The sequence below is a fragment of the Zophobas morio genome, unplaced genomic scaffold (genome assembly GCF_036711695.1).
Source record: "Zophobas morio isolate AGI-343-1 ecotype UQ-CSIRO unplaced genomic scaffold, CSIRO_AGI_Zmor_V1 ptg000002l, whole genome shotgun sequence".
NCBI classification, from domain to species: Eukaryota; Metazoa; Arthropoda; class Insecta; order Coleoptera; family Tenebrionidae; genus Zophobas; species Zophobas morio.
This window is the reverse complement of record NW_026972107.1, coordinates 1,065,548-1,090,012: the sequence shown is the minus strand read 5'-3', so window position 1 is coordinate 1,090,012 and position 24,465 is coordinate 1,065,548. Positions and strand designations below refer to the sequence as shown.

The following is a 24,465-nucleotide window of genomic DNA, read 5'->3' as shown; positions in this document are numbered from 1 at the left end:
CATACTTGTCCCTTGGAAATGAATAAAATTGTACGTCTTTTTGAAAATGTCTTGTTTATCCCTATTACACCCAAAAACACCACAACGCATCGTTGTGACTTTATAAAATTATTAAAACATAACGTATAGCCACTAAACCTTCTAAAAAATACGTGGAAGACAGAAAAACGTCGCAGAATACGGGCGAAATGCCTGTGCGCAATATCATACCTAGTATTTATTGTATCATGGGTTTATATTTTGTTTGAAGGTGAAATAAAACTGCCTTTAATTACAGGTCATTTTATTGAGATATAATATCAGTATCATACATGATAGGACGGTGCACAAACATATCTATTAAAATTTGTTACGAATTAAACAAATATCATAAAGACAGTTTAAATGATAGAAGGCACTTTACGGGATATAGTTAAATAATTAAAATTTGACTATGTACACAACTCAATAAATAAATACAACTTTAAATTAAAAACAAATACGTTAAAATTAACGGAATAAAAACGTAAGAACCGTAGACGGTAATACATTTCTTTATAAAAAAAAAAACAATGTTAGGAACTCCACTAACAAATAAGCTAGTTATTTTTTTAAAGCTACCGTATAATATCATATACAATTTTCCACATTACATGGGCTTCGTTTTCGTCTAGTCAGCGACTTTATCAAAAATAACAAAGTATAAAGCCGACCCGACTAGTCGAAAACCGCACAACTACCAAAACAAAACTAATCACAATAATTTTTACATGGTCCTCAATTGGTCAAAGTTCTAATGAGGTAAGACAACGCGCTCTCTCATCAGTCTAACACGAAATCCGCCAAGCATAATGCAATAAAATTTCCCCTCTCTTTGGTATAAATCCAAACTCTTACTGTATAAAATTACTGTATATATAAAACAATAATGAGTATAAAATACGTCCGCACACCTCACGGAATTTTCCAAATCGGATTTGTACTTATTGGCAAGAAATACAATTAGGTGTTTGTCCTCTTGCTCGAAAAAAAAACAAACTACAAATGAATTAGGGCCCTTCTAAGCGCTAAAATCACTAATTGAGATACATTATCACAGTTATTCGAAAATCCTGTTAAAAATCTCCAAAAACCTATCGAAAATTGGAAACGGAGGCTCCGCCCCCTCGGTAACAGAACCGGCCGAGGCCCGGACCCCGCCCACTCTTTGGTACGGTCAAGCGAGCCCCGCCCACACAGTGGCGCGCCGCGGCAACAAAAAATAAGCAACCAATAATCACACGCAAATCTCGAGACCGCCAATTATTGTCCCCCAAATTTCGGCCGGACCGGGACTCGAAAACCGCTCTCGCCATTGGCGACTTTTTCAAATTCTATTGGCCGGATTGGCTGGACTATCGTGTATTTCGTTGTGTACAAAACCGCTGCGTTCGAGCCCCAGGTTCGGCCTACTCGGTTTGGCGTTCGCGACGCAGCTCGCCACCGCTCTTTGGTTAGACTAACCGACAAACACCTAGTATCCGGTGAGCGTTTAAGGCTACACTTGGTCACTCTCAGCTAAAAGCAGCTTATGGAATGCAAGTTTGCAGGCACAATGAAAAAGAAAAACGCTTAAGCGGCCTCCTCGTCCTTCTTCCGCTGGAGGAGGTACACGTTCATGTTATCTTTGCCTTTGACGTAGACGGAGCCCCTCGGCTGGAAAACGTACCTCTCTTGGAGCACCTCGAGGCAGTTCTCCCCGATCTGGATGTGCCCGTTCACCCCCGTCGAGTCCATCCGCGACGCGATGTTCACCGCGTCCCCCCAGATGTCGTAGTACAGCTTCGTGTTGCCGATGACCGCCGCGGTGACGTCGCCGAAGTTGTACCCCACCCGTAAAATCAAATTGAACTCGATCAAGTCGCGGTTGAAGTCGCTGATGACGTTCTGCATCTCCAGCGCGAAGTCCATCAGCGCGAACAGGTGCTCGTGGGGGTCCTTCTGGCCGCGGCGCATCTGCGAGTTGAGCCCGCTCGCCGCCATGAACGTGCTCCCGATCGTCTTGATCTTTTCCACGCTCTGGAACTCGGGCCGGTCAAGCAGCTCGTCGAAGTCGGCGATGAGCTCGTTGAGCACGCGGAGGTACTCCCTCCCGCCGAGGTAGCTCTCGTCGTACATCTCGTTGAAATTCACCACGCTCGCGAAGATGATCCCCACGTCCTTGAAGTTCTCCGAGTATTTCGCGTTTTTCTTGAGCTGCTCGGCGACGTGCTCAGGTACTATGTTGTAAATGAGATAGTCGGCTTGGGTTTTGAGATTCTGGACGTTGATTTTGTCGCGGTTCGAGACGTAGTTGGCGTGGAAACTCAAGCGGTAGCCGATCTCGAACTCGCGGTTGAGGAGGCAGACGAGCACCAGGAGCAGGAACAAGTCCATGAGGATCTCGGATTTGTACAGGAAACTGTAATGGTCTAGGTCGTCGTCGAAGCGAGCCGATTCGGTTCGGTTGCCTTCGTCTGGAACCGCCACGATCGGGTTCAACTCGGTCTTCTCGTCCCTCTCGACGAAAAAATTCGAGCACGTGCCGGTCAAGAACAACGGAATGAACACGATTGCGCAAACTATCGCCAGACTGTTCTTCATCCAGCAGTTCAACTGGGTGAAATTACAGAAGTGGATGACCCCCACGAACAACAAATACGTATACAGGTAGTTCGTGGACTCCGACGTGGTGAACACCTTCGTGCAGAAATTTATCAAGACGGTGACCAGCGGCAAACTCACCAGAACCGCCCCGAACATGTTCCACCTATAGAATCTCGACACGCATCTTAGGATTCTATCCGAGCATTCCACCACCCTTTTCGAACACAGCGCCCACCCGACCGCTTGAACCGCGACGAAGAGCAACGACATCACCAACCAGAGGGTCGTGTGACCGTACAACAACCACAGCGAGATCGTGACTATAGCGAAGACTAGACTCGAAACCAACACGTCTACGTACGTGTTGAACTTGGAATTGGCTAGGGTCAAAATGGCGTCCGACTGCTCGAACAGCGAATGGACGTTTGCTCGATAATCTTGTTCCATTTGCGCGTCCTTGAAAAACAAAGTCAACTTCCGCAAAGGCGGCTTAATAAAATAGGAACCTCTCGACTTGGAGTTTTCTTGTACGCACTTTATTAATTGACGGTCTGATTGTTTTCGCAGGCTTTGGATGCAAGTGCCGAACTTATTAAACAGAGTCGGCGGCATCCGGAGGGCGAAGTGGGGGGAGTTGACCGAGCTCTGGCTCGACGTATAGTAGCCGGACACGCGGTGCTGCAGCATGTCGGAGTTGGGGAGGGGGTTATCCAGCTGAAAACACGAGTTCAGTCTGCCGTCCGCTTCGAAACGTAAATGCATACCTGCTGTATACTGCTGCGGCGGCTGTTGCTCTTGATTCCCGAGTCCTTCCGACTGTACACCGACTGCACGGCGAAGTGGTCGTCCAAAACGGCGATGTTGGTAAGCCTGCCGGGAACTTCGAGCGACATTTTCGGTCTTTCGATGTTACCGACTGCGACCGTGGCGCTTCTCGCTCTTTCCCCGGGTATGACTTCGAAGTTCGGGGAGCGCCCTCGTCTCGATCGGTTGCTGCCCGCCCTCGACAAAAACGAGTACTCGTTCGGGGACCGCCCGTACTGCGATCGGTAACTTCCGGTCCTCAGCAACTGACTTAAGTCGCCCGGCGAGTAATCGTATTGGCCGATGTCGCTGCGCGATTGGCTGATGTACGATTTCACGTCAATCGTGTCCTTGGCGTCGTCCAAGAAAATGCTGCTTCGTTTGTCATCGTCCGCGTCCGTCACGCTGATGACGCTCTCCTTCTTCTTGCCGTTGGCCGCGTTCGACGTTTCGATGATGGTCGGCACCTGCTGGTAACCCCCCGAGGTCGACATCCGGTCCTCCGAGTTCGCCGGAACCTATTTAGAGAGTAGTTGTTAAAGGTCGATTTATAAACTTGTCGCTGACGTTGACGTTGCCGTGCCAAAAAAGATTAGGTATTATAACAAGGACTTACATTTTGCCCTTTTTTCTTAATATGTGTATAAAATATATAAATGGTAAATTTTTGTAGGAAAGTATCGATTTTTCATTTAGACTCCGCCCCTCGGTCTGACAACGAATGAAAAATTCATCACAATTGAGATAGGGCGGGCGGGCGGGGCTTACATTTTGCTTTTTTCTTAATAGTTTGTGTAGCCATTTTTTCACAACAAGAAACTTAAAACATGGTTAACACGGTAAATTTGTATAGGGAAATATCGATTTTGCAAATTAAGCTCCGCCCCTCGGTCTGACAACGAATGAAAAATCCATCACGATTTGATTAAGACGGATGGGCGGAGCTTCCCTTTTGGTTTTCTTTTTTAATTAATGCATTTAGTTTTTTTGTATAACATGTAGAGTTTTGCAAGGAAATATGGATTTTGCAATTATGGGGCGGAGCCTAATTGCAAATTTCCTTATACAAAATTTCCACTTTAAACATGTATTAAGTTTCATGTTGTGAAAAAAAGTCTGCACAGGAAAAAAATCAAAATTGTATAACAATTTTTCGATTTTTTAATGTTTCGAATGTTGGATTTTTTGATTTTTCAACTTTCGATTTCTCATTTTTTCAATATTTTAGTGTTGGCATTTTGCAATTGTTCGATTCTTCTAATTTCCGATTTTTCAATTTTGGAATTTTTACGTTTCTAAATTCAAAATTTCTCAATTAATCGATTTTTTTTATTTTTCCACTTCTGGATTTCTCAACGTTAACGACTTTTGGATTTTTTTTTATTTTCCCATTTTTCGATTTCTCGACTTTTCAATATTTCGATTTCCCGATTTTTCAGTTTTTCAATTGTGGATTCTTCAACTGAAAAATTAAAACATCGAGAAATTGAAATGTCGATAAGTCGTAAAATCAAAAAATTGAGAAATGGAAAAATCAAAATCGTAGATATACTTTATAGATTTTTCGATGTCCCTGTTTTGGGATTTTTCAAGTTATGGATTCTTCCAATGAAAAACTAAAACACTGAGAAATTGAAATATCAAAAGTTCGAGAAATCGAAAAGTCAGAAAGTCCAAAAATCGAAACAGTTCAAAATCGAAAACTCGAAAAATTTAAAACTGAAAAACCGATTCATCGATAAGTCGAAAAAGTTCGACAGTTGTAATTTCGATAAATGGAGAAATCCAAAAATTGAAAAATCAACAATTTTAAACGAAAAATTAAAAAACCGAAAAATCTTGAACCGAGAAGTTCAAAAATCTTAAATTTAAAAATTCGAAAATCAAATAGAAGTAACGAACAACTGAAAAATAAAAAACTGAAAAATTCAGGAACCCAGAAATTCCCATATTTTCGATTTTTTAATCTTCAAATTTTCAATTTTTCATTTTTAGATTTTTCAATTTTGGAATTTTTACGTTTCTAAATTTCTCAATTAATCGATTTTTGATTTTTCACCTTTTGGATTTCTCGACTTTTCAATGTTTCGGTTTTTCAGTTTTTCAATTCCTCAATTTATGGATTCTTCAATTGATAAATTGAAACATCAAGAAATACAAATGTCGATAAGCCGAAAAATCGAAAAATTGAAAAATCGAAATAGCCCAAAATCGAAGAATCAAACTCGTAGATATATAACTATTTTTCGAATTCTCGATTTTTCAATTTTTCGATGTTCCCGTTTTGGGATTTTTCAAGTTATGGATTCTTCAACTGAATAATTGAAACATCGAAAGTTCGAGAAGTCGAAAATTCGGAAAGTCGAAAAATCGAAAAATTAAAAATTTTAAACGTAAAATTAAAAAACCGAGAAGTTACTACGTATATTAAGAAAAAAAAAGCCAAAGTATAAACCCCGCCCACCCGCCCCACTTCAATTATCATGATTTTTTTGATTCTTAGAAACTTCAAACACGTTTAAACTGGTAAATTTTTGAAAGAAACTACGGATCTTGCAATTGGTCTCCGCCCCTAGGTCTGCCAACGAACGAAAAATTCATCACAATTGAGCTTGGAATGAATATGGGTGGGACTTAATGTTTGGCTTTTAATATACATATCCATATTTTCACAACAAGAAACTTTCAACATGGTTAAAATGGTACATTTTTGCAAAGAAATATGGATTTTGCAATTATGGGGCGGAGCCTAATTGCAAATTTCCTTATACAAAATTTCCACTTTAAACATGTATTAAGTTTCATGTTGTGAAAAAAAGTCTGCACAGGAAAAAAATCAAAATTGTATAACAATTTTTCAATTTTTTAATGTTTCCAATGTTGGATTTTTTGATTTTTCAACTTTCGATTTCTCATTTTTTTCAATATTTTAGTGTTGGCATTTTGCAATTGTTCGATTCTTCTAGTTTTCGATTTTTCAATTTTGGAATTTTTACGTTTCTAAATTCTAAATTTCTCATTAATCGATTTTTTTATTTTTCCACTTCTGGATTTCTCAACGTTACGACTTTTGGATTTTTTTATTTTCCCATTTTTCGATTTCTCGACTTTTCAATGTTTCGATTTCCCGATTTTTCAGTTTTTCAATTATGGATTCTTCAACTGAAAAATTAAAGCATCGAGAAATTGAAATGTCGATAAGTCGTCAAATCAAAAAATTGAAATGGAAAAATTAAAATCGTAGATATTCTTTATAGATTTTTCGATGTCCCTGTTTTGGGATTTTTCAAGTTATGGATTCTTCCAATGAAAAACTAAAACATTGAGAAGTTGAAATATCAAAAGTTCGAGGAATCGAAAAGTCAAAAAGTCCAAAAATCGAAACAGTTCAAAATCGAAAACTCGAAAAATTTAAAACTGAAAAAACCGATTCATCGAAATGTCGAAAAAGTTCGAAAAACTGTAATTTCGATAAATGGAGAAATCAAAAAATTGAAAAATCAACAATTTTAAACGAAAAATTAAAAAACAAAAAAATCTTGAACCGAGAAGTTCAAAAATCTTAAATTTAAAAATTCGAAAATCAAATAGAAGTATCGAACAACTGAAAAATAAAAAAACTGAAAAATTCAGGAACCCACAAATTTCCAGTTTTTCGATTTTTCAACTTTCGACTTCTCAGTTTTTCGATGTTTCAGTTTTTTAATCTTTAAATTTTCGATTTTTCATTTTTAGATTTTTCAATTTTGGAATTTTCACGTTTCTAAATTTCTCAATTAATCGATTTTTGATTTTTCACCTTTTGGATTTCTCGACGTCACGACTTTTCGATTTTTTCCCATTTTCCGATTTCTCGACTTTTCAATGTTTCGATTTTTCAGTTTTTCAATTCTTCAATTTATGGATTCTTCAATTGATAAATTGAAACATCAAGAAATAGAAATGTCGATAAGTCGAAAAATCGAAAAATTGAAAAATCGAAATAGCCCAAAATCGAAGAATCAAACTTGTAGATATATAACTATTTTTCGAATTCTCGATTTTTCAATTTTTCGATGTTCCCGTTTTGGGATTTTTCAAGTTATGGATTCTTCAACTGAATAATTGAAACATCAAAAGTTCGAGAAGTCGAAAATTCGAAAAATTGAAAAATCGAAAAATAAACAAATTTAAACGTAAAATTAAAAAACCGAGAAGTTACTACGTATATTAAGAAAAAAAAGCCAAAATATAAACCCCACCCACCCACCCCACCTCAATTATTATGATTTTTTTGATTCTTAGAAACTTAAAACACGTTTAAACTGGTAAATTTTTGAAAGAAACTACGGATCTTGCAACTAGTCTCCGCCCCTAGGTCTGTCAACGAATGAAAAATTCATCACAATTGAGCTTGGGATAAATATGAGTGGGACTTAATGTGTGGCTTTTTGGCTGAATAAAAAAAAATCGTCAGAATTGAGATAGGGCGGGTGGGCGGGGCTTATACTTTGCCTTTTTTTTTCTTAATTTACATAGCCATATTTTCACAAGAAACTTTCAACATGGTTAAAATGGTACATTTTTGCAAAGAAATATAGATTTTGCAATTATGGGGCGGAGCCTAATTGCAAATTTCCTTATACAAAATTTCCACTTTAAACATGTATGAAGTTTCATGTTGTGAAAAAAGTCTGCACAGGAAAAAAATCAAAATTGTATAACAATTGTTCGATTTTTGAATGTTTCGAATGTTGGATTTTTTGATTTTTCAACTTTCGATTTCTCATTTTTTCAATATTGTAGTGTTGGCATTTTTTCCACTTCTGGATTTCTCAACGTTACGACTTTTGGATTTTTTTTATTTTCCCATTTTTCCATTTCTCGACTTTTCAATGTTTCGATTTCCCGATTTTTCAATTATGGATTCTTCAACTGAAAAATTAAAACATCGAGAAATTGAAATGTCGATAAGTCGTAAAATCAAAAAATTGAAATGGAAAAATCAAAATCGTAGATATACTTTATAGATTTTTCGATGTCCCTGTTTTGGGATTTTTCAAGTTATGGATTCTTCCAATGAAAAACCAAAACACTGAGAAATTGAAATATCAAAAGTTCGAGAAATCGAAAAGTCAGAAAGTTCAACATCGAAACAGTTCAAAATCGAAAACTCGAAAAATTTAAAACTGAAAAAACCGTTTCATCGAAAAGTCGAAAAAGTTCGAAAAACTTAAATTTAAAAATTCGAAAATCAAATAGAAGTATCGAATAACGGAAAAATAAAAAAACTGAAAAATTCAGGAACCCAGAAATTTCCATGTTTTCGATTTTTTAACTTTCGACTTCTCAGTTTTTCGATGTTTCAGTTTTTTAATCTTCAAATTTTCGATTTTTCATTTTTAGAATTTTCAATTTTGGAATTTTTACATTTCTAAATTTCTCAATTAACCGATTTTTGATTTTTCACCTTTTGGATTTCTCGATGTCACGACTTTTCGATTTTTTCCCACTTTCCGATTTCTCGACTTTTCAATGTTTCGATTTTTCAGTTTTTCAATTCTTCAATTTATGAATTTTTCAATTGATAAATTGAAACATCAAGAAATAGAAATGTCGATAATTCGATCGAAATAGCCCAAAATCGAAGAATCAAATTCGTAGATATATAACTATTTTTCGAATTCTCGATTTTTCAATGTTTCGGTTTTTCAGTTTTTCAATTCTTCAATTTATGGATTCTTCAATTGATAAATTGAAACATCAAGAAATAGAAATGTCGATAAGTCGAAAAATCGAAAAATTGAAAAATCGAAACAGCTCAAAATCGAAGAATCAAACTCGTAGATATATAACTACTTTTCGAATCCTCGATTTTTCAATTTTTCGATGTTCCCGTTTTGGGATTTTTCAAGTTATGGATTCTTCAACTGAATAATTGAAACATCAAAAGTTCGAGAAGTCGAAAATTCGAAAAGTCGAAAAATCGAAAAATTGAAAAATCGAAAAATAAAAAAATTTAAACGTAAAATTAAAAAACCGAGAAGTTACTACGTATATTAAGAAAAAAAGCCAAAATATAAACCCCGCCCACCCACCCCACCTCAATTAGCATTATTTTTTTGATTCTTAGAAACTTAAAACACGTTTAAACTTGTAAATTTTTGAAAGAAACTACGGATCTTGCAATTAGTCTCCGCCCCTAGGTCTGCCAACGAATGAAAAATTCATCACAATTGAGCTTGGTTGGCTTTTAATATACATATCCATATTTTCACAACAAGAAACTTTCAACATGGTTAAAATGGTACATTTTTGCAAAGAAATATGGATTTTGCAATTATGGGGCGGAGCCTAATTGCAAATTTCCTTATACAAAACTTCCACTTTAAACATGTATTAAGTTTCATGTTGTGAAAAAAAGTCTGCACAGGAAAAAAATCAAAATTGTATAATAATTTTTCAATTTTTTAATGTTTCGAATGTTGGATTTTTTGATTTTAAACTTTCGATTTCTCATTTTTTCAATATTTTAGTGTTGGCATTTTGCAATTGTTCGATTCTTCTAATTTTCGATTTTTCAATTTTGGAATTTTTACGTTTCTAAATTCTAAATTTCTCAATTAATCGATTTTTTTATTTTTCCACTTCGGGATTTCTCAACGTTACGACTTTTGGATTTTTTTATTTTCCCATTTTTCGATTTCTCGACTTTTCAATGTTTCGATTTCCCGATTTTTCAGTTTTTCAATTATGGATTCTTCAACTGAAAAATTAAAACATCGAGAAATTGAAATATCGATAAGTCGAAAAATCAAAAAATTGAGAAATGGAAAAATCAAAATCGTAGATATACTTTATAGATTTTTCGATGTCCCTGTTTTGGGATTTTTCAAGTTATGGATTCTTCCAATGAAAAACTAAAACATTGAAAAGTTGAAGAAATCAAAAAGTCAGAAAACTCGAAAAATTTAAAACTGAAAAAACCGATTCATCAATATGTCGAAAAACTGTAATTTTGATAAATGGAGAAATCCAAAAATTGAAAAATCAATAATTTTAAACGAAAAATTAAAAAACCGAAAAATCTTGAACCGAGAAGTTCAAAAATCTTAAATTTAAAAATTCGAAAATCAAATAGAAGTATCGAAGAACTTAAAAATAAAAAAATTGAAAAATTGAGGAACCCAGAAATTCCCAGTTTTTCGATTTTTCATTTTTAGATCTTTCAATTTTGGAATTTTTACGTTTCTAAATTTCTCAATTAATCGATTTTTGATTTTTCAACTTTTGGATTTCTCGACGTTACGACTTTTCGATTTTTTTCCCATTTTCCGATTTCTCGACTTTTCAATGTTTCGATTTTTCAGTTTTTCAATTCTTCAATTTATGGATTCTTCAATTGAAGAAAAGAAACATCAAGAAATAGAAATGTCGATAAGTCGAGAAATCGAACAATTGAAAAATCGAAATAGCCCAAAATCGAAGAATCAAACTCGCAGATATATAATTATTTTTCGAATTCTCGATTTTTCAATTTTTCGATGTTCCCGTTTTGGGATTTTTCAAGTTATGGATTCTTCAATTGAATAATTGAAACATCAAAAGTTCGAGAAGTCGAAAATTCGGAAAGTCAAAAAATCGAGAAATATAAAAATTGAAAAATCGAAAAATAAAAAATTTTAAACGTAAAATTAAAAAACCGAGAAGTTACTACGTATATTAAGAAAAAAAACAAAAAATATAAACCCCACTCACCCACCCCACCTCAATTGTCATGATTTTTTTTATTCTTAGAAACTCAAAACACTTTTAAACTGGTAAATTTTTGAAAGAAACTACGGATCTTGCAATTAGTCTCCGCCCCTAGGTCTGCCAACGAATGAAAAATTCATCACAATTGAGCTTGGGATGAATATGGGTGGGACTTAATATTTGGCTTTTTGGCTGAATAAAAAAAAATCATCAGAATTGAGGTAGAGCGGGTGGGCGGGGCTTATATATTGCTTTTTTTCTTAAGACATACGTAGTAATTTCTCGTAAAGAAATACGGATTTTGCAGTTAAGCTCCTCCTTCTTGGCTCACGATGAATAAAAAAAAAATCGTCACAATTGAGATAGGGCGGGTGGGCGGGTTTACTTTTTCCCTTTTTGTTTTAATATGTGTAGATTTCTTTTCACAACATGAAACATGTTTAAAATGGTAATTTGTATAGGGAAATATCGATTTTGCAATTACGCTCCGCCCCTCGATCTGACAACGAATGAAAAATTCACCACGATTGAGATCGAAACGGATGGGTGGAGCTTCTCTTTTGGTCTTAATTTTTAATTAATACATTTAGTTTTCTTTGTATAACACGATTACTGAAAAACATATTCCACATCGTAATTTCTAGTAGAAAAATAAGTATTTTACAATTAATCTCCGCCCCTCGGCTTACGACGAATAAAAAGAATCATCCGAATTGAGATAGGGCGGGTGGGTGGGGCTTATATTTTGATTTTTCTTTCTTAATTTACATAGCCATCTTTTCACAAGAAGAAACTTAGAACATGGTTAAAATGGTACATTTTTGCAAGGAAATATGAATTTTGCAATTCTTGGGCGGATACTAATTCCAAAATCCATATTTCCTTATACAAAATTTCCATTCTAAATATGTTTTAAGTTTCATGTTGTGAAAAGAAGTGTACACATATTAAAACAAAAAGAAAAAATGTAAGCCCGCCCACCCGCCCCATCTCTATTGTGATGATTTTATTTATTCGCCGTGAACCAATGGGAGCCGAGCTTAACTGCAAATTATTTCTTTACAAAAAATCACAAACATGCTTTTGAGTATCGTGTTGTCCAAAATATAAACCCCGCCCACCCACCCCATCTCAATTGTGATGATTTTTTAATTTTTAGAAACGTAAAACACGTTTAAAATGGTAAATTTGTATAGGGAAATATCGATTTTGCAATTGCGCTCCGCCCCTCGGTCTGACAACGAACGAAAAATTCATCACAATTGAGCTTGGGATGGATATGGATGGGGCTTAATTTTTGGCTTGTTTTTTCCTTAATACACGTAGTATTCTTTGAATAACATGATACTCAAAAACATGTTTTTTATTTCTTATAGAACAATGAGGGTTTTGCAATTAAGCTCCGCCTCCTTGGCTCACAACGAATAAAAAAAATCATCACAATTGAGAGTAGGCGGGGATTATATTTTGTTTTTTTTTTCTTAATATGTTTGTGTAGCCATCTTCTCGCAACAAGAAATTTAAAACATGTTTAAAATGGTAAATTTGTATAGGGAAATATCGTTTTTGCAATTATTACGCTCCGCCCCTCGGTCTGAACACGAATGAAAAAGGCATCACGATTGAGATCGAGACGGATGGGTGGGGCGTCTCTTTTGGTTTTTCTTTTTTAATTAATACATTCAGTTTTCTTTGTATAACACGATTACTTAAGAACATATTTCATACAGTAATTTCTCGTAGAAAAATAAGGATTTTACAATTAATCTCCGCCCCTCGGCTTACGACGAATAAAAAAAAATCATCAGAATTGAGATAGGGCGGGTGGGTGGGGCTTATATTTTGCTTTTTTTTTCTTAATATACATAGCCATATTTTCACAAGAAGAAACTTACAACATGGTTAAATTGGTAAATTTTTGCAAGGAAATATGGATTTTGCAATTATGGGGCACAGCTTAATTGCAAAATCGATATTTCTTTATACAAATTTTCCATTTTATACATGTTTTAAGTTTCATGTTGTCAAAAGAAGTCTACACACAGTAAAACAAAAAGGCAAAAAGTAAGCCCGCCCACCCGCCCTGTCTCCATTGTTATGATTTTTCTTATTCGCCGTGAACCAACCAGGTTAACTGCAAAATACTTATTTCTTTACAAGAGATTAAAAACATGTTTCTGAGTATCGTATTGTTCAAAAAATACTATGTATATTAAGAAAAACAGGCAAAATATATACCCCGCCCACCCACCCTATCGCAATAGTGATGATTTTTTTAATTCTTAGAAACTTGAAACACATTTAAAATGGTAAATTTTTCTAAGGAAATATGGATTTTGCAATTAAATTCCGGTCGTTTGACTCTCGACGATTAAAAAAAAATCATCACAATTGGGATAGGGCGGGTGGGCGGGGCTACATTTTGACTTTTTTTCTTAATATGTGTAGACTTATTTCGATAACAAGAAACTTAAGACATGCCAATTTTTGTAGTAATCAACTTAAATTCTCCACTTTTCTTCTACAACCCATGTATGTAAATAAGGCAAAAATTGAAAATGAAAGTTACTATCAACGGCAACTTGACAACAGCGTTTATAAATGACAAGTTTCAGCTCTAAAAGCAACGTCAGCGGGAACGGAAACAGCAACTGCAACGGGAACTTCAACGTCAACAGCAAGTTTATAAATCTCTTAAAGGTCTTTGGTTCCGGGAAATGGTCATTTTACACAATACTTTTCTCAATTATTTCTAAGTACATTGATATCCCGTGAGTGGACGTCAGATCTTAGTTGGCCATGGTTTATAGAACAGTTGGTGAATTTTTTCAACTTCGGTTGGCAGTCCTTGCTGTCAACAGTTTTGAAGCCCGGTTGCCTACACAAGTCTTACGACCCCTACCTGTTCTACTTCCACGTCCTTCCCTTCGTGCTTCCGCAGGAATTTCGGCATCTTCCAGCTCTTCAGTTTGACGGTGTATTTGCCGGAACTGGCGGTCGATGTTGGCGTTTTAATATTATCACAGTCTGAGGTTTCCTTGCACGCATCGCCGTCTTGTTCGTTCTCCGAGTCGAGGATGCTCGGTAAGCTGCTGGCTTTGATCTTGCACACGTCCGGCGATAGCATGTTCGGGTTGTGCGTGGCTTTAATGTGAGTGGTGTCGCAGGAGAGGACGCGCGGCCTGGACTGGGGAGACATAGAAGGTGACGATGTCGGCGGCGAGACGAACAGCTGCAACGAGTTCGTGTACTTCTGCCGGCCTTCGGCGCGAAAGCTGCCCGTGTAGGAGGGAGTGCGGTCGCCGCACCGACCCAAAATGAAAAACGTTTTCATGCCTGTACACACAAAAATTAACTAATGACCACGTCGTACTAATATTTCAGCTCACCTAGGACGGCCTCGCCCTCCTCGAGCAAGTACGTCTCCTGGAGGAACTCGCACGTCTTCTCCGACACGTGCACCATCCCCGGCTTGCCCGTCGACTCCATCCGATTCGCCAGCGTGACGTCGTTGCTCCACACGTCGAACTTGAACCTCCTCGTGCCCACGATCCCGCACAGCACCGTACCCGTGTGCACGCCCACCCGCATGTTCACCCCTTCGTTCTTCTCCTGGTCGAACTGCTTGATGGCTTGGATCATGCTTAAACCCATCTCCACGCAGCACTTGGCGTGGTCCGGCCGCGGCTCCGGGCACCCCGACACACAGTAGTAGCAGTCCCCCAGCGTCGAGATCTTCTCGCAATTGTGGAACTTGCACAGGTGGTCGAACCGCTGGAAGAGGTTGTTCAGGATTTCCACCAGCTCCTCGGCGCTTTTCTTGCTCGCCATCTTCGTGAAGCCGACGATGTCGGCGAACAGGATGCTCACGTTCTCCATGCGGTTCATGTTGAAGGGACGGAACATCGACCGTATGACGTTGGTCTCGGGGTCGGAGTTGCGCTGGTCGCTGCGGGTGAAAGTCTCTTCTTCGTTGAGGAGCCACTCGGCCACGCTAGCCGGCATGAGGGAGTGGATCATGTTCTCTTTGAGCTTCTTCTCGGATTCGAGCTGGCGTCGCACGAGCAAACTCTGGCCAACCTGAAATTTCCACGTACACTACGTTTACCGAACACATGGAGTTGGAAGTGCGTACTTTCATGAAGGTGTTCCTTATTCTCACGTTGGACATGACGAGGATGTGCAGACCGATCAGGTGGATGCAGAGGTGGGAGAGCAGTCGGACGGTGATGGTGGCGGCGTCGAAGGGCTCCTTCTGCAGGCTGACGGTGAGGATTTCGAAGGCGGACGAGTAGAAGAGGCCGATCACGATGCTCATGTAGAGCTTGAGAGGGATGAGGGTGTAGATCACCATCAGGATTTCGATGCAGATGGAGAAGTGGCCCACCGGACTGATGTCGGAGGTTATGTCTGTCTTCACTGGTACCAAGACGATGAACGATAAACTTATAATGCACAAGACGAAGGCGACGATTAATGAAATGAGCAACATGTGGTTGTTGTAGATGTCGGTGTAGGTTATGAAGAGGACGATTGTTACGGACAGCATGAGGGCTCCGAGTACCATGCAGAGGGTCGGCCAATGGTCGGTTTCGGAAATGACGCCCGTTACGAGGAAGTAGATGAGCCATGAGGAGGAAATTAGTAACATGTACCCGAGGGCGTACCTGCGAATCGAGACCAGCATTATCGCGCTTTCCTCACTCTTGCTTATCTTAACCATTGTTTAAGTATATTATAGTTGGACAACCTAATACAAATTTTACTTCGCCTAAATTTTCACTACAGTGAGCCAACGTATTAGATTTATTTTGGCGCCATCAAACATTAGCAAAGGCAAACACCCTTCACTCTGCTCTTATACGAGGAGTTATCCATAAATCCATAATTAACATTGTTCCGTAAACAGTAATGTGTATAAACATATATGTACAAAATATGAAAATATACTTGACATAAAAAATATGAAGCAACGCGTTGTAACGTGATACGAAAGAATTGTATTTAAATGAATTTGACGCCTATTTTTATTTGACTATATCTGAAGACTGACAGAAACTTACCAAGGGTTTTTAAACTGGTATAATTGTTTAGTTTTACAAGATTAAAGTAAAATTTAGATTCGTGGTGTTACAAAAATATTAACACAAAATGAAAATATATATTCAAAGTAAATAACAGAATGACATAAACTTTCGGCGTTGACATTACAAATAATTACAAGACAGAAAAAACCGCATGAAGAACTTAAGAGGCATGTTTGTAATATCGAGTTGTTAAAGATTGCTGTGAAGACTGTTTGTTTCAATGAAAATCAATTGCTGTTATCCGACGTTTTGGTAGATTTTATTTCAAAAATACGAGATAACTAATTGTTTCTTGAACTAGTTTCCGTAACTTCTAAAATTTAAAAAGGACACGCCGTTCTGCTGTAATAAAATCTAGAATAAGGTCAAAATCACACTAATATTACATTTGATTTTGTTAACCACATGAATATAATTTACATTAAAATAAGTTACAGACATTGTTTGAAATGTTTATTATATTTTTTTAGTTTTCACCTTAGACATCAAGATTTTTGGAAAAAAATCAACATTTTCCAACTTATAATGTTATTTAAATTTTAAAAAGTAGCATAGTCCTGATTTATAAATACGCTATTGAGATTTTTCGGCTTGTCGATTTCTCGATTTTTCAACTTTAAATCTCTCAATTTTTCAATATTTCAATTTTGGGTTTCTCCGATTCTTCCATTCTTCAAATTTTCTATTTCTCGATTTTTTTATTTTTCGATTTCTCAATCTTCCGATGTTTCAATGATACTATTTCTCAATTTTTGTCCTCTTCAATTTTACGGTTTTAAATAATTCGATTTTTCAATTTTTCAAATTTTCACGTTTCTAAATTTTCAGTTTGTCGATTTCTAAAGTTTTTGCCCATTTCTGAACTTCCTAAAGTTTCGATTTTTCACACCTTCAATTCTTCAATTTTTCGATTTTTTAAGATTACGATTTTTCGATTTTGCTGTTTTAGATTTTCGATTTCTCAATTTTCCAATTTTTTAATTTCTCAGTTTTTTGAATATTTCTTTCAGTTATGAGATTTTTCAATATTTCAATCTTTCGACTTTTCGATTTTTGAATTGATGGATTTTTTTGATTTCTCGATTTTTTACTTTTTGGATTTTCAATTTATTGTAAACTTTAGATTTTTCAATTCTGCGACTGTTTAATGCTTCGATTTCTCAATTTTTCAACTTTTCGATGTTTTAATATTTCATTTTTTCAATTTTTCGATTTTTTTAATTTTAATTTTCGATTTTCCAGTTTTTCTTTTTTAAAATTTTTCGATTATTCAATTTTTTAATGTCTCAATTTATCGAATTCAGATGTTTCGTGGTTTTGATTGTTCAATTTCTCAATTTTTCAATTTTTAACTTTCCTTTTCGGCCTCCGACTCCTCAATTTCTCGATCCTCCAATTTTTCGATTTCTCGAAGTCTCAGTTTTTGAATTTTTCTATGTATAGATTTTTGGATTTCTCGGTTTTTCGATTTTTTTCTTTTGAGCTTTTCAATTTCTGGATTTTCCAATTTTTCAATGTCCCGATTTTTCAATTTTTCAAATTGAATTGGTTTTCTCGATTCTTCAATTTTGCGATATTTTAATTATTCAATGTTTTAAATTTTAGATTTTTCGATTTCTCGATTTTTGACTTTTCAGTTCTTCAGTATTTAAATTTTTCAATTTTTCAAATTTTTGCGTTAAATTTTCAGTTTTCTGATTTCTCAATTAATCTATTTTTGATTTTCCCAATTCTCAAAGTTTCGATTTTTCAGTTCTTCAATTCTTCGATTTTTCGACTTCGCTTTATTGGTTTTTAGATTTCCCAATTTTTGGATATTTCTTTCAGTTTTGATATTTTTCAATACTTCGATTCTTTGATTTTTCGACTTCTAGATTTTTCTATCTTTTATTTTTGGATTTTCAGTGTTTCGTTTTTTATACTTTAGATTTTTCAATTTTCCGATTTTATATTTCAATTTCTCAATTTTTCAACTTTTCCATATTTTAATTTTTAAATTTCTAGATTTTTCGGTTTCTCGAGTTTCCACTTCTATATTTTAATTCTTCAAATTTCCGAATTTTTAAATTTTTTGAGATCTCAATTTATTGAGATTCGGATGTTTCGATGTTTTGATTATTCAATCTCTCGCTTTATCAATTTTTCTATATTTAAGTTTTCGATTTTTCGATTTTGGCCTATTTCGGTTTCTCAATTTTTCGATTTTTCGACTTCTCGATTGTTCGACTCCTCGATTTTTTTGTCTTTTGATTTTTCGATTTCTCGATGTCTCAATTTTTGAATTTTACAATGTTTCGATTTTTGATTTATCCGATATTTCAATTTTCCAATTTTTTAAATTTTCGACTTCTCGATTCGCTGATTTTTCAGTTTTTCGATTTTCCAATTTTTGTTTTTTTGAATTTTCGATGTTTGGATTTCTCCATTTTTCAATTTTAGGATATTTTAACTTTTCAATGTTTTAAATATTAGATTTTTCGATTTTTCAGTTCTTAATATTGTTTTATTTTTCAAATTTGGCGTTTCTGAATTTTTAGTTTTCGGATTTCTCAATTAATCTATTTTTGATTTTCCCACTTCTCAAAGTTTCGATTTTTCAGTTCTTCAATTCTTCGATTTTTCGACTTCGCTTTATTGGTTTTTAGATTTCTCAATTTTTGGATATTTCGTTCAGTTTTGATATTTTTCAATACTTCGATTCTTTGATTTTTCGACTTCTAGATTTTTCTATCTTTTACTTTTGGATTTTCAGTTTTTCGTTTTTTATACTTTAGATTTTTCAATTTTCCGATTGTTTTATATTTCAATTTCTCAATTTTTCAACTTTTCCATATTTTAATTTTTAAATTTCTAGATTTTTCGGTTTCTCGAGTTTCCACTTCTATATTTTAATTCTTCAAATTTACGAATTTTTAAATTTTTTGAGATCTCAATTTATTGAGATTCGGATGTTTCGATGTTTTGATTATTCAATCTCTCGCTTTATCAATTTTTCCATATTTAAGTTTTCGATTTTTCGATTTTGGCCTATTTCGGTTTCTCAATTTTTCGATTTTTCGACTTCTCGATTGTTCGACTCCTCGATTTTTTTGTCTTTTGATTTTTCGATTTCTCGATGTCTCAATTTTTGAATTTTACAATGTTTCGATTCTTGATTTATCCGATATTTCAATTTTCCAATTTTTTAAATTTTCAACTTCTCGATTCGTTGATTTTTCAGTTTTTCGATTTTCGAATTTTTATTTTTTTGAATTGTCGATGTTTGGATTTCTCCATTTTTCAGTTTTAGGATATTTTAACTTTTCAATGTTTTAAATATTAGATTTTTCGATTTTTCAGTTCTTAATATTGTTTTATTTTTCAAATTTGGCGTTTCTGAATTTCTAGTTTTCGGATTTCTCAATTAATCTATTTTTTTATATTCCCATTTCTCCACATCCTAAAGTTTCGATTTTTCAGTTCTTCAGTTCTTCAATTTTTCGATTATTCAGGTTTTTGATTTTTCAATTTTTAGATTTTTTAAGTTTGCGATTTTTCGACTCTGCTTTTTTGACTTTTCTGTTTCTCAATTTTTTAATTTCCTAATTTTTGGATATTTCGTTCAATTTTGTGATTTTTCAGTTTTTCGATTTCTCAATTTTAACTTTTCAATTTTTAAACTATTAATTTTTTTCGATTTTTTGAGTTTTCAGTTCTTCTATATTTCAATTTTTCAATTTTCGGAATTTTTAAATTTTCGATTGTCCCATTTTTTTTTTCGATTTTACAATTTTCCATGTTTCGGTTTTTGAATTAACCGACTGTTCAATTTCTCGATTTTTAAATTTTAGATTTTCCAATTTTTGGTTTTTTGATTTTTTTGTTTCGATTTCTCGATTTTACAATTTTCGCATATTTGAATTTTCCAATGTTTTAAATTTTCGATTTCGAGGATTTACTGTGTCACAGTAGAATAGTCATCAGTCATTACTCATCAAGAACGATTATTGCTGTGCGTTAAAATGCCTACATATTGATAAGCACGTACATACAAGACGCATTTAAGGCTGTTTTAAGTTTGCTACATTTAATTTTTGCGATTTTAAATTTATTTCTTGATGTCTAAATCGTATATATTTAAATGGTGGTAAATAATTTGTGATAAAATGCATTTTAGTTTCAAAGATAATATGTATTTAATGATTTGACTACTGTTAATAAAAAAAATACGTAAGAAGATGTTCATATTGAATTAATTTGGGGTTCATAGTTTGATGATAACCCATAGTTATTCTGGAGGCAAATTAAATGACTTGTTACTTATTAATTAAAGTGGTGGTCGTTTATGGATAATGTATCGCGATAATATTAAATTTTTATTACCTTAACCTTTATTTGTTTTTGTGCAAATATACGTGCTACCACACACATGAAACAGGTATGCACTACATATACATAGATTACATATATGTAAAGTCTTCAACACGCACGTTTGCTTATTTTGTGACTGCTCCCCGTACAACATACTGATTAATACGTCCGTTTACTACCTTATCGACATCACGTGCTTACAGACTATTTTTACCCCCTTTCGTAAGGTACTATAATATACTTAAACAATGTTTTAACTATACATAGTTTTTTTTAAATAATAATAAAACAAATCTGGAAACTCAACTCGGATTCATAAACTACACATGTAGGAGTATGGTTTTTATACAATTTAAAACCCATTGACTATGTACAATTTTAAAACAATCGGTCCGGTAGTTTTGGAGATCATCTGTCTAAGAAAAATCGACACAGACGGCAGACAGACATACATTTATTAACGATAAAATTATTTTACAGCCGCCTATGAACTCAAATTTAATTTCTCGTAAGTTGTTTATTTTGGGTTTGATAAAGGTATATTATACCATTGTTTTAAAAATTCAAAGTAAACATTCTGTCCACATTCTGTACACAAAATTAATATTCATCAAGACACAAAACGCGAAAATAATCACAATTGTCTATTATTATCACGAACGTGTCGATATTCAGCGGAAAATTAAACTTGCATAATTTACACCGTCTACATTCAATCACGGTCGGTCGCAAACTTCACAAAGTCCACAGAAAGCACATAAATTAGTAAAAACTTACTTGATGTGATTTACGATATTGATTTGCCCCGACAAGGAATTTTTACGGTAAAACATCGAAGGAATCGAGTAACACAGAAGCCAAAATCTTAAATATCGAAAAAAGTTTACGTTATAAATTAAATTATTTTAAAACAAAATATTAACTTCTTTAAATATTTACTTTGGGTGTAAAAATAAGCCACATTTTTCGTGCAAATTCTTTAATGAGCACTTATCTATTCAATTTGCTTTAATTAAAACCACCGCGACTTGTAAATTACGACTGAATCAGACTGTTTATATCAGAAAAAGGCCGCAACGACTTTTTATTGGACGGTTTATGTTCCAGAAAAAACTGTACGCAGTTGGCTAATTAAAACACACAACGCAAAAAATTCTTTAGACCGAGTTTACGGTTACGAGATTTTTGAAATTTGCCACTGCTTTGTTATCCCCGCCACAATATTGGTGACGTCATTTTCGAAAATCATTAACTGTGTCTATTTTGGTTTCAACGTGTAATAAAAGTCGTTTATTACGTAATAAATTTAAATAGGCCAAATCGTCTTAACAAAGGTTCAAAATGTGCAAAGATTAGCAACCAAATACTGAATATTGATGATTTCTCCATAGTTTAGTAAACAGAGGTCAGTGTTAGTTTCAAGACCTGATAACGCACGCCACGTGCCATCCCCACATATCTATGAGTAAACTAGAAAGTATCTTTAGATACGCCACTGGTTCATTGTTACCATGCAGATCTGCTCCTAGCGACTTCACCCCAGGAAAATCGCGTCGTCGTCGTAAATTTAACACCCGCCATCTGCGCCGCTGTTTATGTTCGACGTACGCACTAGTAATAAAACCCCCATAAACCGCACTTCCCACATCAAAACGTTACCACCTTTCTGGACCCCGTCCCGCCGCCCACCTGAACTTGATCCGTTGGTGCGGGTTGGAGCTCCTCTTGTACTGCTCCTCGAGGATCTCGGAGTCGAACGTGGGGTCCCACCAGGATTTCCTTGCCGCCCGCTCGAACGGGATGGGCACGAAGCGCCCCCAGCAGCCGCTCTGCTGCGACACCTGCGCCAGGTACATCTGCAGGTTGGGGTCGAGGGAGAGCTGGGCGTTGTCGTCGTCCGAGGGGTGCTCCGCCTCCGAGCGGTAGCTGACCGAGGAGGGCCGTTTCTCGGAGGTCGCCATCGCAGTCGCGTTCGTTAGGAGCACATCTTTATCTTGGAGGATTCTGGAACAAAGCCGAGATAAGGCGGCGCTTCGGTGTTTGCATTGGGCTTACCATTCCGAATGCTGCATATGTTGGAGTACACCCTTGTCATGAGGAAGTACATGTTTGTAATCTAAGTCAAACATTACCGCTGTGTCAACACCGATGTTTGCCTTGCGATTTTCACGGATTCGCTCCTAATTTTCATAATTGCTTGGGCAAACGGCGCCGGGGAGCTGCTCGGGGGCTGTCGCAAAAAATTCAAACATGTGTTCCGATTAGAAAGTTGACAGGAGGCATTGACAGACGAACACGGCACACTTGATTGACGAATGACAGACCGGCGTTGCCAGATGCAGCGACTGGATTTTCGGACAGGCTTCGGCGCAACTCGCGCAAACTCGACAGGGAAAAGAAACGAGTACGGCGAAAATCGCACCAAAAAGGACACTCATTTATGTCTAATCACCACATATTTACCCAATCAAAGCAAAATACAAACACTGCTTTTTCAAATTAAATATCCACCGAACACACAATTCATCACCAGCACACGTGACAACGTTGCACGATTTGACATTCAAAATTGGGTAAAGTCAAAGTTCACTCAAAACAATTCTTGCCAAATTGTAAAGGCGAAGCAGAGACCAGTTGCCAAAAAATAAACAACCCTGAATGACTAAAAAATATCAGGATGTGATTATCAATGAAATCTTTATTTGATTAAGATTGACAATCGCTCAATAAAATTAATATCACGGTTATGACTGTGATTTCATTTTAAATCGTTTAGTGCAACATACAGAAGCTCTGTTTTGTTATCGTTCGATGCACCTCTCATATTTATCAGATAAAAATAATGAAGTAGCGCTCTTAAGTATAAATTAATAAACTAACTTCACAAATAATTTTGTTTAAAAAACAATTTTCGTAAATTATTAAATATCCATGATTTTTAAATCTAAATTTAATTTTATGATTCTATATTTTGCGCGGTCTGTGGTTGCAGGCCACGTTTTTTCCCTCTGTGGTCCCAAAATTGCGCGATTTGGCAACACCGCGCGCCCCTGTGCGCAGCGCAGGAGCGTACTACAAATAAACGGGCCAAATTTATGGGCCGCCGTGACGTCACACGGTCAACACGGGGCCATAAAGCTCTCGAAAGGATTCCCGTAACGACTTCCGATGGTCGTTAGCAGCTAATCGACCTCGTCGTAATTGCCGATTAATTAGCCGGACAGGGGCGGACTCGCTCAAAGTCGCAGTTGCAAATTTACTCACTTGGTGAATTGGTCACGAGCGGCACTTTCGCTTTCACGCCCGCCTCTTCGGGTTAACGCTTATGCAATGAAGACGGTTTTAAAAACTGCGCATCGCGGTTATATAAATTATGAGGTCTTGGTTATACAGGGAGTTCCGGTTGAGGCGGCTGTGTGATGGATGAATTTATTGCGGATATTTTAGTATGGGTTGTTTACATTTGACTGCCTTTCCGTGATGAGATTGATCAATTTAGCTGCTTACTTTTATAGAGGAGGTAAACAGATCGGGCGTAAACAGCGACTTATATTAAAATATTCAGCGAAGAAAATGATGGATGTTTATTGGATTCGTGTGCGGGAATGTCAGCGGGACGGGATTGGGTTTATGGTAGTCAACGAGGCGATAAGATAAAAGCGATGAGGTACTTGTGGAGGTCCTCGAGTCTAGTGCTTAATTACGGTTAATAAATTGAAAGGTTTAGGAAGCGGTGGCGCAACTCATTACCTAATCGTTATGCAAATTTAAACTTTGTTTGGCAAATATGTCATCCAAGACATATTTCAAATTACATAAACAACAATTAACTCGCTACTTCCGGCTCGAACCGCAACCGCTGACTTAAAAATAGCGCAATTAGACA

General features: G+C 35.8%; 1 protein-coding gene across 2 annotated transcripts; it reads right to left on the bottom strand.

Annotated features, from left to right (window-relative positions):
• Nucleotides 1-266: 266 nt before the first annotated feature.
• Nucleotides 267-24,050, bottom strand: LOC135123620 (adenylate cyclase type 9). 2 transcript variants are annotated; one of them, XM_064048444.1, is made up of 8 exons: nt 23,844-24,050; nt 22,635-22,809; nt 22,269-22,583; nt 15,278-15,809; nt 14,532-15,222; nt 14,045-14,478; nt 3,369-3,926; nt 267-3,318 (listed from the first exon to the last, which is right to left on the bottom strand). In XM_064048444.1, exons 3-8 carry the CDS (start codon nt 22,538-22,540, stop codon nt 1,591-1,593), a joined length of 4,215 nt encoding a protein of 1,404 aa, XP_063904514.1. In that variant the 5' UTR covers nt 22,541-22,583; nt 22,635-22,809; nt 23,844-24,050; the 3' UTR covers nt 267-1,590. The 2 variants fall into 2 exon arrangements, with proteins under 2 accessions (XP_063904514.1, XP_063904504.1); XM_064048434.1 differs by lacking the exon at nt 23,844-24,050 and having other exon boundaries at nt 22,635-23,214.
• Nucleotides 24,051-24,465: the final 415 nt, after the last annotated feature.

Bases quoted from the DNA above. Each gene is read 5' to 3' on its own strand.
- LOC135123620 (XM_064048444.1), bottom strand. From the start codon at position 22,540: ATGGCGACCTCCGAGAAACGGCCCTCCTCGGTCAGCTACCGCTCGGAG. The intron at 15,810-22,268 runs GTGGGCGGCGGG...CTCGATTCGCAG, and splicing joins CACCAACGGATCAAGTTCAG to GTACGCCCTCGGGTACATGT. The intron at 15,223-15,277 runs GTACGCACTTCC...TGGAAATTTCAG, and splicing joins TAAGGAACACCTTCATGAAA to GTTGGCCAGAGTTTGCTCGT.